The sequence below is a fragment of the Pseudopodoces humilis genome, chromosome 8, assembly GCF_049639895.1.
Source record: "Pseudopodoces humilis isolate 2021_Gansu_Grassland_sample_001 chromosome 8, ASM4963989v1, whole genome shotgun sequence".
In the NCBI taxonomy this organism is placed as follows: Eukaryota; Metazoa; Chordata; class Aves; order Passeriformes; family Paridae; genus Pseudopodoces; species Pseudopodoces humilis.
Genome location: NC_142207.1, coordinates 35,000,356 through 35,014,416, shown reverse-complemented (window position 1 = coordinate 35,014,416; position 14,061 = coordinate 35,000,356). Strand labels below are relative to the sequence as shown.

General features: G+C 49.0%; 1 protein-coding gene across 2 annotated transcripts in view; it reads right to left on the bottom strand.

Annotated features, from left to right (window-relative positions):
• Window positions 1-422: 422 nt before the first annotated feature.
• Window positions 423-14,061, bottom strand: part of VWC2L (von Willebrand factor C domain containing 2 like) — a 45,688-nt gene continuing 32,049 nt past the window's right edge. For both annotated transcript variants that reach the window (XM_005528885.3, XM_088059293.1), the window contains exon 4: window positions 423-2,479. In XM_005528885.3, coding sequence (XP_005528942.1) covers window positions 2,331-2,479 — 149 coding nt within the window. In that variant the 3' untranslated portion in view covers window positions 423-2,330. The remainder of the gene's footprint in view (window positions 2,480-14,061) is intronic.

Here is a 14,061-nt window from a genome sequence, read left to right as displayed (position 1 = left end):
GTGGCACGTATAGTGCTGTACTTGTTCCAAGCACTGTACAAACATTAACTACAGTAATTAAGCTGTAATTAATTAGAGTAACTACTAATCAGTGTAAATAATGATGCATCTGGAGGTACCAAATGGAGTTTGTGAACTGAAAGCAAATTTCCATGTTCAGGAAATGGCTTAAAATATAAAATGGCACCAGTGAAGGTAATAAAAAAGCAGATGGGGGTTAAAGTGAGAGCCTGGGAGCTGTGTTGGTTCACGGCAGTTCCACAAACTGCAATCCTGGTTTGGCAAAGCAAAACTGGTTTCCTGAGTTACTGCTGAGACATTTCCTGAGCAACCCATCCCATCCATGGGGTTCTCATGGCTGATGATTAGCAGAGTAAAATACACCACAAATATATAATTCTGGGGTTTTTTTTTTTGCTGGTTCACACACTTTTATATTTAACAAAATAATTTTTTAATAATATACTCTTTTACACATCAAATATTATTTCTAGGACCCCTCCCTCCCATTTGTACAGATTTTTTTTTTTTCTCTCACTAGTTTCAGGCACACTATTGTTTGAAAGTTTTGAAACTGGATAGTCATTGACAGGCAACAGCTTACAAGGAAATGTGGCATCAACGTCTCAAATGGTACCAGCTCCTGCAGGGAGCCAGTGCTCAGCCACAGGACAGCAGTTGCCGTGCTAAGTGCTCCTCCCACCCCTGCCCTCCAGGAAAACACCAAAATGGGGAAGAAATAAAAGTATAAAGGCAAAAGTGTGTATAAACGGAGCCTGATGTGCTGATCTGCTTCGGTGAGGATGCTGTGGGGAGGATTTGCTGCTGTCACTGTCGAGAGCAGGTGCTGGACTGGAGTCTGAACTCTGAACAAAGTAAGCACCACCACCCCCATGGCACTGACCAAAAAGCAGAGAACCAAGCGTGGACAGTGATGGGAAAGGCCCCTGTGCTCAGCTGGGCAGGCCTCAGGCCAGGGAGATGCCATTGGTGGCTTTTCTCTCACAGAATCGCCTGGAGGCTGCAGCCTGAGAAAGCAGAAGGTCCCAGTGCTGGAAAGCCCGATGGGGACCCCTTGCTGCTGGGGACCTCTGCTCCTGGCAGGCAGGCACAGAAAGCAGCTGCTTTCCCCAGGGAACCTTCCCAGGAGCCCAGCCCAGCCCTGCTGCACCACGGCTTGCTTTATCCCTGGCACTGTGGACGCTCCCAAGGAGAGCCAGGGCAGCTCCCTCCCACTGTAGCAAAGGGTCTTACCTGCCAGCTGAGCCAGGTTAGTGCTGCCACAGCTGTGGGACATTCCTGGAAACCTCCAGAGTGGGGTGATCCCATATGTAAATTGTGACCTGCTGTCGCTGAAGGCAATGAAACACTGCCCTTGGCTCCAGCGAGAGCAGCCTCAGGATGGCACAAGGCAGGTGAGCACATGCTCAGCCCAGGAACCAGGAACAGGTGGGATCCTCTTCCCTCTGCTCCCCCACTGATGCTCCAGCCAGGAATCCCACCCAGACAAGCCAGGGAAGATGTTGCTTTCGTGGAGCACCTTGTGGTTGGCTGCCCATGCAGCTGCTGTGGGCTCTGCTCCCATCAAGGGCACGGTGACTGTGTAGGTGTCTTCGACTTTATTGTCCCCACTCAGTGGAGAAAGTGTAACACAGATACAGCTTCGTGTCTTGGCTGTCCGGTCTATACCTGTGCATCTACCTCAGTCCTGCTGCAGGTTACATTCCAGTTGGGTTTTTTTTACCACCCCCCACCCCCCCAATCCCTTTTAATTTCTGCCTCTCTCCTGTCCTTAGTGCCACCTGCGCTTACAGACAATAAAAATGCTCCATCTATTGCTCCACTCACAGCTGTATTGTCCCGACGATCCCAGCTTAGGAAGAGACTTAAAAAAAATTCATCACAATAGCAAAAAACCTTCAAATAAATAAATGTGAAAAACCCCATGATCCACACTGTTGAAAGTGAGAGCAGTGAATGGATTGGCACCTCGGAGGCATCACCGGGCCGGGAAGGTGCGAGGGCTGTTTTCCTGCTGTCCTCCCCAGTCCCAGCAGCGCGTCCCTAGCGAGCCCTGGTGATTCCCACAGCACAGCACACACCTGCACACCGGCTACGGAGTGTGTAAAGCGGGACAGGAGCTGCAGGGGACACCCTTCCTTCCCCGCAGCTACCGATCTCTGCTCGTGTGGCACCCTCGCAGGGCTTGCTGCTGACCCTGCTGCAGCCGGCGGGAGGTCGAAGCCGTTCCTTCATCACCATCATCACCATCATCACCGTCATCACCATCATCACCATCACCATGAGCGGGTTGTTGGCCGGGGGCGCTGCTACAGAGCCTGCTTGCCCTGGCACTCGCGCTTGGAGCACTGTGCCGGCTTCCACCAGTCCCCGTTGTGGCAGTGGCATATGTTGCAGTCGTCCACCTTCACCTCGATGCCCGCGGGGATTATCGTGGTGCCCGCAAAGCAGTTGGGACCTGCGGAAACACACGAGGATAACAGGATAAACACTCCGTGTTTGGGCTGGGGGCAGCAGCTCTGCTCTAAGCCTGGGACAGGCAGGGACCCAGCGCCAGCCCCTTGCTGTGCTCTGGCCATGTGGGTACCGAGCCTTGCACCCGCAGCAATCCCTTCTCTCATTTTCTGGTCGCCTTCGGGCACTGAAGGGAAAATAAAAGGCCTTGAAACTTTCCTCTCTGTTTCTGTACCCAGCCCCAGGAACAAATGGCATTGGCACTCAGCTTTTTCTACTCAGCTGACCACTAATTCAGTACTTCTTTCTCCTTAAATTTTGGCTGCAGGATGGACAAGACCATGAGGACACAGCTCAGCCTTCACTGCTCCAGCCTGTTGAGCCTGCAGGGACCAGAGCCAATCCATCCCCTACAGCCACTGGCAGCCATGCTCCAACACCAGGTAACCCCAAGGACCCTCACCAGCTTGGAGCTATTAACCAAAAATTATTTATTGCATCACCTCTAAAATAACTTTCTGATAAAAATCTGGGTATTTTTCCTCAAGGATAATTCCTTTAATCTGCTTATTATTTCTTTGAGTCTTTTTTTTTTTTTTTTTCCCACAATATCAAAGCTGAGCAGCAAATCAGCAAAGATCTTATTTCCTAGTCATGGAATGGTTGGGTTGGAAGGGATCTTAAAGCCCTTCCTCCTCCTCCTCATAAAAGCCCCACAAATATCCATTTCCCATCTGTCCCTCTGCAAGCTCTCTTCTCTTCCCCTCTTACTCCTGCACTGCCTAGTGCCAGGAATTAATGTCAGAGCCAGCAGCACACACAAAAAATTCAAGGCAGTCACACTGGTGGCATAGGGGAAGTGTAAAGACATTTGAAAAGTGTTTTGTAGCTCGAGTGCTGCTCTGAAATGTCATTCCTTGACTGGCCACCAGTTTTAATCTATGTCTCCAGTGCATGAGGTGCATTCCAAAGGTGAGAGCACGTACAGACATGAAATTATGGGCAAGTTGTTCCTTAAGTCTTGGGCTTAAGGCTGGGAAAGGGAAGCAGGGTCTCTTATGAGGGTTACAGGCTGAGCTATAGCCAGCCCTGTGCCAGGGTCCCATGTTTTATAGTCTCAGAGAGCTATTTATGAGTGCCCTGACTTCACTGAGGTGCTCCTCAGGACCCTTTGTTGAACAAGCCACAAGTTCTGGCAGGCCTGGGCTTATCCAGTCAATTCAGGGTGTCTGAGTGTTACTTGTGTTTCAACACCCTCCCAGCTTCATTAAAGGCCCCTTCAAACACAGCTCTACAGCAACATTTCACATCCATCTTCATCAGGCTGGAGAAAGATGCCTTGGATGGCTCCTGCACAGAATTTGGGGTGACAAAGTGTTCCCCAGGGCTGCTGCTTCTCCATGGGCAGGCCCTGGGAAGGCAGACTGCAGCACTGCCTCGTCCTTGGCTGAGCCAGCATGTGAATTCCATCAGGACTCCAGGAAGGAGCCGGCTTTTACTCCAAACAGATTCCACTGCACTTGCTGAGCCAGAGCACCGGTGACAGAGCTGCAGGCACTGCAGGAGCCCTGTGAGTAGGGATGTTTAAAGGCTGCTGTGAGCTGGGCTTTGAGCTGGACCAGCTCCAAAGAGCCCCTCCAACCCTCAGCCACTACAAACTGCAAAGAACTTTAAAGCCAGGAGCTACCAGCCAAGAGCATGAACAGAACAGCAAAACTCTACAAATGCACACATGGTATCTGTGTTTTTCCTTGCAGGCATGAGGTTAAAGGTATCGTGAAAAAGTCTGTTTTGGTCACGAGCTCAAGATTTCCCAAACTGACATCTGTCTGGAAGACACCATCCTGGTTGGAAAGGCTGTGATTGCAACACCTCTGGCAACCACTGAAGTTGTCAGACTTTCCCAGAGCCTTTGAGTCCCTGTGCTGGCTGTGCCACTGCCTGTGCTCTTCACCACTGGTTTAATTCCCCGTTTCCTGGAGCCTCGTGGGTGGGGGTGTGTTAGACCCAGCGTGGGCATCACTGTCAGGTCATTTGCTGCTGATAAATGTCCAGGGTTCAAATGCCATGGAAATTCCAGTAAGTGCAGCTAGCTGTATCTGAAGCTGGAATCAGTGCCTGGGATGGCACGTTAGTGGGATGCTCTGAGTGCCTGTCGATGTCTGGGATGCCCAGGGTGAGCAGCCTCCACACAACAGCCTGCTCTGCACTCCCAGAGCAAAATAACTCCTTTTCATTGTAATAGAAACAAAAATCTTCCTCTGGTGATTAAAGTGGCAAGGGAAGGGAAAGATCATCTTCCCTCTCGTTGCCCTGCCTATTAAGCACCACATTTGAGAGGCCAGTGCTGCCTCCACACCCACACATGTCTCCAGACACAGCTTTTTCTGGATTTACAGCACTGCCAGCCCATTCTGCAGGCTGGGAACAGGTGGGAGGCTGGCAGTGAGGGAAGCCAGCAGGTTTGCTCACTCACAGGTGAGTCAGCTTTACCTCCCAGATAGACTCTGGGGTCCCAACACCTCCCTCATGGGACTCTGGCACCCCAGTGGTGCAGGGATCATGGTCACCCAAGGGTGATGGTGTTGGGACTGGCTGATGTGGTGCTGCCAAACTGGGAAAAAGCTTAATTTTCTTTCATCCTGCTTATCTGTCCCTTCCTTGACTGCCCTTCCTCCTCCCAGCAGCAGCCCCAGGTCTCTTCTCCCTCCTGAGCTTCCCCAGGGGGCCATGTGGAAATAAAATAATCAGTAAATACCCCTCATTAATGCCCTAGGACAGGGAGGAGCAGAAAGCAGACTGAAGAAAAGAGGAGATGGATGAGGGGGATGTGCTAAAAACATCACCTGCGCCTCTCAGGTCCCCACTGGAGAAGGGATCCCTTATTCTGGGGACAGCATCACAGCAACGTCCCTGCCCCGGCCAAGGGACAACTCTGCAAATCTGTAATTAAATGCTAATGATCTGCCCCTCTGTAATTAAACACTAATGATCTGCCCCTCTGATCCCTGGCACCTGTTGAGCCTGGAAGGACCTGGCAAGCATCTCTGTGTCTAACAGAAAATCCTTGGGATACTGCTCCTGCCCCAGAGGGGCTGGGTAAGGCAAAGGGGGAAATGCCAGCCCTGCTGGATAAATCACAGGGACTGCCAAACCAGGCCTGGCTGGAGCAGCACCGAGCATCCCTGGGAGGGCCAGGGACACCTGGGCACACCCAAGGAACGAGCTGTTGTCAGAGGCTGAACTGAGGGAAAAATCACAGCAATTGGGTTTGTTTTCTTTCTTCTTGGCTTTTGGCAAAATGGAGGCAAATGTGACCCGGGGCTCCACTGCCATCTGCCCTCCTGTGGGATGTTCTGCCTCTCTCCTGATAGACTTTACTACTTTTAATTTGGGCCAACACTGCCACTGCTCTGGGCCTTTTCTTTCCCAGCGCTCTCTCAAAATAGCCCTCTCTGCATTGCCTGAGTGAAATGGCTTCTTTTGCTCAGCACAGTGAGCTGGACGGAGCTTTATTGCATCCTCTCTCTCCTGCTGCTATCCCCATCCCTTACAGAGACATGGATTCCTAACGGAAGGCAAAATTTCCACACTGCATTTGTGATAATTCAACTTAAATCCCCATTGCCTGAAATCCAGTTTTACAGCACAATCACTATCAGCCAGCCTCCCCTCCTCCACTTTTTTATTTTTTATTTTCCCATTTCAACTTCTCCCACCTTCAGACTGGAAAACTGGATCCTGTTTGTCCAAACTGGGATGCAGCGAGCATGGCAGCCGTGGTGAAGGCATGAGAAAGAGGCACTCGGAGAGGGACTCTGCACTGCTGCAGGTTAGGTGAAAATATGCTCCAGCCATAAGCAGAATTTTCTGTGCCATGGCACAAGTCACCAGGGAGTTTTCCAGAACTTTTGGGATTTATAGAGCAGCCAGTGGTGGAGATAACCTCCAGCACCTGGGGATCTGCAAGTGCCACGGGCCTTGGAGGTGCTGCAGCCTTTAAAGCCACAACCAAGAGTCCACAGCAAGAAATCAAGTCTTTTTATTTTCTCTGCAGCAGAGCTCAACAGACTCTTTTAAATTCTCTAATATTCTTTTTCCCTCCCAATATTTCAAAAGCTCAGGGTCTCAACCCAGCGCTGCTGAGGAGGAACGGGATGAGACCAAGGTCTGCCAAATCAATGCCGAAACAGAGAATGACACACAACAGCAGTATGGGGTTTTAATTATTATTCTAAGGACGACACTACTCAGAAATATTTGATGACATGTCAAACACATCAGGTTACTTATGATAACAGCAGCAAAACAAGAAGCTGCTTTGGGCAAGGGCTGTCATCCTGCTCTTGGTAAAAGCATCTTAAACCACGACTGTGATGATAACAGGACACTAATCACCCTTCTTCCTTGCTTAGGGAGACTGATGGGAGAAGTTTGCTGCTCCCACAGACAGTGCAATAGTAAGATTTGCTTTGCTTAACGTAGTTAATACTCATAAAAGCCTGCAGCACTCCAGGCTGTTTGCTAGAACAGCTGTGAAGATTTTTATGGAGATGTATTAGGGACATTCAGATGCTGGTTTGATGGGAGAGATGTAAAAAAATCATATTTGGTTTGTTATTTGGGGAGAATGATGGAAAATTCTGCAACCATCTGCTGAAGATCAGGTGCTTGGGTGATGACCCTGCTGCACTGCACCCCTGTTCCAGAGGGAATTCGGGGGCCAGGCTCTCTCCAACACCATGAGCTGATGCCTTGGAGCCACTCGGTGCCAACAGCAGCGTCCCCCCAGCTCCCTGTGACTCCTCAGATGGGTTTTACTGAACTCTGCAGCTCTGCCCCTGGCTTTCAGCAGCTCTGAATTTAGCTTTGTGTGTGCAGAGAAGCAATAAAAGGAAATCAAATGTTAATCAAACAGCAAGCACAGATCACTTCAGGCCAACTGTGATATTCAGATGTGCCCTGAATAGCATCTTACCCCAGACAAAGCTCATCTCCACCAGAACTTCTCCTTGTGCAACCTCTGCTTCCAGCAAGAGTGGTAGTTTCCCCTCAGTAAAATATGTTCTTTGAGAGCCTCCCCATCCCTTTAGGAAATAATAAAACTTACTCCAAGAGATTTTAGCTTATTCAGTCAATGGATTCCATCAAGGGGAGAAGTGCTGATGGCTTTGCTTATCTGCCTAGTTAAGACAGCTGTTAAACAGCAGCTCAATTCAGCAGCCATCCCTCAGGGTCCCAAGTGGTGTGTCCCACAATTGAAGTTGCAAGGGATAAATGGAAAACTGGTGTTTCCTGACAGTATTTAGGAATGGATACATCCTGAAACATGAGTGGCTGAATGAAGCTCGATGACTTTGCTTTTGGAGCTCAACCATGAACACAACTGGGCATGGGGGTTTGCTGTTGGCAGTGTGAAGGCAGGTTTTCCTCTGCATGTCTCCACAAAACAGGCTTCTCCCAGGCTTCTCCCAGGCTTCTCCCAGGCTTCTCCCAGGCTTCTCCCAGGCTTCACTGTGACCATCCCACACCACAAGCCGTGCAGTCTCCAGCACTGGTGTCTGGCGCTGAAACAACTCCTTTCAAAGCAGCGACCAAATGAGGATGACACTTGGAATCCACACAAGGATGCTCATGGATCTCCAACAGAAAAAGAGGAAAAACACAGCAGAATCCTCAGGCTCTGTCACAGAGAAAAGAAATTGCTCTTGCCTGCATCTTGGGAATTTTTCCATGTCCGGGCTGAACTCTGTGCTCAGAAGGGAAGGAAAAGCAGCATCTTGTTTTTAATGATGGCCTCAGTTTCTGGAGGTTAACACCACTCCTCTCTGCTGATCCTGCAGGATCTTTTCAAATGTTCATTTAGCTCTGCCAATGCTATTTATGTGATCACTTCAGATTGCAAGAAAAGAGCTCAATTTGCTGCTTTAATAAAGGAGTTGGGGAGGGAAGAAGTCTTGTTTCCACTGCCTGGTATGTAGAGTACCAGGCCCTCTCTCTCGGGGAAGGAGGGGGCAGTGGGCAAAGCCAGAGGTGAGACATAAAGAAATCAGCTGGTGATGCTGAGCTTTGCCTTGCTGAAAATTAAATTTGGTGATTCTCTGCAGGGGCAGCTGAAAACCCCACCCAAAGAAAACAACCCTTGAGCTTTCTTGTGTTAGAAGGAGGCCAGAGCTGGAGATCCTGGCTCAGAGCATGGCTGAAGCCTGGGAACAGAGCTGCCATGATCCCAGGATGTGGGGCAGTGAGTTCCCACCCCAGTAACACCTGGCTCTGATCCCTGCTCCTGCAGGTGATGGCCATGTCCTTCAGGCTACAGAGGACACAGCTCCTCCCAGTACAAAGACCAGGAGAAAAGAACCCCCTGGACTCCAAAGTCCGTCATCACCCAACCACTCAACCTGCACAGAGACTCCTGCAGGGTTGGAAATGGAACTGCTTCAGGTCATCATCCCGATCACCATCAAGTCTGGACGCTTCTTCTCAGCCTGCTTACACTCTCAGGCAGCAGTGAGCTCTCCTGTGATGCAGAGACTGCATCAATGCATCCTCTCTCCTTCAATAAAATCTGTATTCTGCTCCATTTTCAGGAGGCTCCAAGAACTGAATCTACCAACCCATGCCAGCCTGAGTGACACAAATTAAACTTCCCTCCAGTGAGCCAGTGGTGGCCCCAGCACCCTTCCAAGCCATTCAAAAGCTCAGGAATTGCTCTATTCCCCGTTTTTGGATTGTTGTTGATACTTTAAAATCCCAAAAGGAAGTCTTGGCCTCTGTCAGTTTAACCCCATTCCCCCTTGTCCTGTCTCTCCGTGGCTCCCAGCTGTGGTAAGAAGTGTCTCCTCCTCAAGGTGACCCCAAGATGGAAGCTTCACTCTCCCTCTGCTGCCCTGTCCAGACACCCAGGGAGAGATGGCACCTCCAATAAATGCTCTCAGTTTCACTCTGTTCTATAAAATGTTGCAAAATCAGAGCCTTTTCTGTTTTCATTTGTTGTCAAACCCTGCTGGCTCTGGCTAACAGCTCCTGGAGTCATCTGGAGGTACCTTCTAGATATCCATGAGCTTTCAATCGTGCGCACCACTGCCCCAAAGAATTGCTCTCCTCTGAAGCTGATCTGCAGCTCTTTTCCATCTTTCCTGCATTTTTCACTGCTCACAAGACAGTGTTAACAGCCCTTCCCACGTACTGCCTATTTACAGGAGAGATTTTTCCAGCCATAATTCACATTACTGGGTGCCTGAAGATGCCTGAAAGGGACCTCCTGGTGGCCCCACATCCCCTCCTGCCTCTCCACACACCGAGATGGTCGCATCATCCAGGCTTTGCTCAGACAGTCCCAAGTCTCTGCTGCCTTGGAGCCCAGTGAATGCAGGGGCCCCGCTCAGGTTCCCTAAATTGTGAGCTGGCACCCAGTGACAGAGACTGATTTAGGCCTCACTGCTTTGCACTGCAGTTAGAAAAATACTGATGGCTCCTTATCCATCTTAATCAGTAGCAGCAAACAAATGAGGGACAGGGAGACATCCAGAAGGGAATACACCACATTACTCCTCCTTATTGATAGCACAGTTACTTAATTTGATGTGGAGACGTAACTTCAGGCATCACTAAATACTGGAGCAGGGACGTTTTGGTGCAGGGAAGATCTATGGGTGCAATTTAAAAGGCGTCTGTTTGGCAGCGGTGACGTCCATGGGCTCCCATCTCCACGGACATGCTGGACACCATCCCTCACCAAGACAAATGAAGACAGTGTCCCTTCCACAGCTAAAATGCACCAGCTGAAAATAGTGGAGCCCCACTGCACTCTTCATCTGCCGTGCTTGTGGGATGAGCTGGACAGCAGGGGACCAAGCCCAAGGCTGAGCACAGAATCCCAGAATGGTTTTGGCTGGAAAGGACCTTAAAGCTCATCCACCTCTACCCTCTGCCATGGGCAGGGATAGCTCTGCTGGACCAAGCTGCTCCAAGCCCCAGCCAGCCTGACCATGGACACTTCCAGGGATGGAGCAGTCACAGCTTCCAGTGTCTGATGGTTTCTGGATGGTCATGTCCAACCCGTGCTTCTCTGGGCACTGTCTGCACCAGGGCAGCAGAGCTCTGGGTCAGACCTTTGGCACAGCTCACTCAAGGAAGGCAGCTTGGAGATGGTGGAGCAAAGCTCATGATCTGGGCACACTAAAGAAAATAATGCAAGGAGTACACTTCCCACTGCTTTAGTTAGGCACCCACAGCTACCTCCCCATATGGACATTTCCCTCAATCCTGTGCACACAGCCCCTCTGTTTCCGATCCCAAGTGCACCAAAATCAAAGTTGGGAGCATATCCAAGTGCACTTTGAGCTCCCTGCAAAGCCTCCAGCCCCAGTCTGCCCGTTTGACTGGGTTTCTAGCCCAGTTATGGGTTAGGGAATGCTGCCAGCAGGGTTAGGCATTGCTGCAGTGCAAATTAATAGGCATCGAATTCATAACCCTTTATTATATAACCTTATTCACTCTGCTGACTCATACACCCCAACAGGGGCACCCTTGAAGTGAAACCGAGGAGGTTTCACCTGGCTGGAAGAGCCAGCACATGGATCAGCTCCCAGACAGCAGAAGAGCAACTCCCAGTGCTTCAGACACGTCTGTAAATCCAGGGTTTTCCCCCCTCCTTTTAGTGTAAAATGCAGGTTGGCGTTTTCAAAGTCACCTATGGGATTTATATACCAAATTCCTCTTCATTTGAAAAGGATCTATGTGTGCAAATACCTTGATCAGCACTGAAAAGTTTAGTGTATGGTAAAAAAACCTGCAAAGGAAAAGGGACCAGCATTGCATAGGCAGGAGCTGTGCATCCAAAGCAGATTTTCTGAACCAGGCTTTACTGCGCACACTCTGGGCTGGAGAAGAAAAACTGTAACACCTCAAAGCCAGCAGTAACCACCTATTAAGGGAGAAATGTGTATTTCAACTTTACCTGAGAAAACAAACAGGATTAGCTCTTAAAAAATTTTTTGCAGACAGCATAAAGCTTTGGGAGAATACTATAGATTTTTTTTATTTTTATTTTTTTAAAAAAAACCAGGTAGGTTGTAATTGTGGGCAATGAAAGCTACTCTGAGGTAATTTTAACCTTTCACATAAGTAACAGGCTTAGCTGTCCAAATACATACTTCCCAAAATGCATTCCAACAGCACTGAAGGCATATTCATGTTTTTAATGGTTCAATCATAGCATGAGGTGAGGTGGGGTTTTTTGAGTCGGTATCAAACAGATTAATTTAAAGGGAATCAATTAATAGAACTACCATTAAACTATTGCATCAGCTAACAATGTTACCAGTAAAATCAACAGCCAAAGAGAGGAAAAGTTGGACCTTCCAGACACTAAACCTTTAAGTGAAGGAAAAAACAAATACAAATGCATGCATATTGTGCTGTGGTGTTTGTGCTGCCCTCACCTCACTGGCTCAGGTGCCAGGAGCAGCAATGGAACAATGTGTGTCCCAGTGACTGTGCCCTTGTAGCCAATACTTCCCAAGGAAGGAACTGGGATGCCAAGAAACAAACTCATCCAAGGGCTTGGCTGGATGTTCATCCTGCAGTGGTCTGGGCAGCTCCCAGGGACACTGGGACACTGGCAGGGAGCAGCAGCTCGCACAGGCAGCCACAGCTCTTGGTCCATGCAGGTGTGAGAGGACACCCTGATCTAGGGAAATAAGGGCCCAGAGAGCCCCTGGATGCCAAAGCACCGGGCCTGTGGTCCCTGCCCAGGTGTCTCCACTCAAAGGCAAAGGTTAACAATAAGAGAATAACAAGCAGGACTTTTCCCCTGGGTCTTGTGAGCTTTTATGTAACTTATTCGCCTCTTGGTTGCGCTTCATGTGAAAATATAATGACTTTTATGGCCCACTTTAACATTTTTATGTCTTTTTTTCCTTCAGAAAAAAAATCCCACATTTGGTGTAAGAATTAAAACAGTATTTCATGCTTAACTGCAATCACAGATGATGTATGGAAGAGAGCTGGCTTCATGTCAACTCAATATAAAGCCAGAATTGAATCTAACTTGGTCACTACAACTGTGCAATGTTTTATGGGGTGAGGGGATTTTTTCAGATCAGTCATAAATGAAATTGAAACTATGACTGGGCTCATTTTCTATCAAACAGGAGAAAAAAAAAATGTAGGAGGGAAGAGCCAGGATTGCTATACATTTGTCTGAGTTGTTCCTTTAGCAGTGGAGCATGCTGCAAAGCCACCCCAGCACAACAGGAGTTTCCTGAGCTGTGGGGAACCACGTGCTTGGGATCAGCCTCCAGCTCCTGTCTGGAAAACAGCACCACTGCAGTGCAGAACCCTGTGGGATGGGGACAATTGATGGAAAAATGCCCTCAGGCTCTTCTGCCATCATGGCATGAACGTGATGCTTGGAGGGCACCAGCACGGTCTCACTTGCACTTCCCACCTGGTGACAGGTTTTTCTGATGGTGGTTTTGAGTGTGGGCTTGTGTTAGAAATGGGATTTCAAAGCAAAGATAAAACTTTCCAGGTAAGGAAGGAGCTGCTGTGGAAACCATTTCTTCCAGCTCTTGGCTTGTGTTTGAGTGTTGGGTTTTCTGCTGCTGACTTCAAGCATGAGCCATCTCCTGCTGCCTTTACCACCATTCCCAGCTCCCTGGCCTCCACAGTCTCCACCACTATCCCCAGCCTCCTGGCCTCTGTGATGATGGACACAGAAATGATGGCCATGGGCAGGTAGAAGACCCACGTGAAAGGGGAATTTAATGTTAAAAGTTAAAGTCAGCAAAGGTTCCCCCTCCAGTCAAAGGATGCATCTTCTGTTTAACAGTATCAGCCTTTGGATCTGCCTGTTTTCATCCCTATAAATTTAGGATGGGCTGCAGTGGCAAAGCTCCCATTTCTATGCAAATCCATACAAGTGATTGATTATCTGTAGAAATGGAATAACCACAATGGCAGGAACAATATTTCTTAGTTTATGTGGGGGGATTTAATTACCTGCCTGTGGCACAGAAAAGGAAAATGAGGAAAACATCTTCCCTGACCCCACCCCAACCATTAAACCTGGTGTTAGAGAGACAGGACATGGCACTGCTGTGCCAAAATCTGCATCTCCTGAGGAAACAGGAGGAGGGGGGAAGGGCAGGAGGAGTGGATAGATCTTGAAGACACACATGGGGAGACCAAGGCACTGCAAGGCCGGGCACACCTCGGTCTGATGGATAGAAGAAACAAGGAGAGGTTGGTGCTTCTGGAATAAACAGGCCCCTACACACTTCTGCTTGGATCTGTCTTGATTTCTGCAGTAGCTACAGAAGCAGCTGTAATCCATGTTTTGTCCCAGGTTTTGCTCTTCCCATGCTCTTCCACTACCTGCGTTTAACAGTATCCATGACATTTCCAGGATGCTTTCAGATGGTGCCATGCAAGAAGTAAAATGAGCGGTGCTGGTTTAGCATGGGAACAATTGCATTTAATGAAATCAGCCAATGAAAAAAGCAAGGTTCTTTCCTTTGCCCATAACTCTGGATGTCACCACAAAAGGCATAACCAAAAGTACATGTGGGCCTTTATACT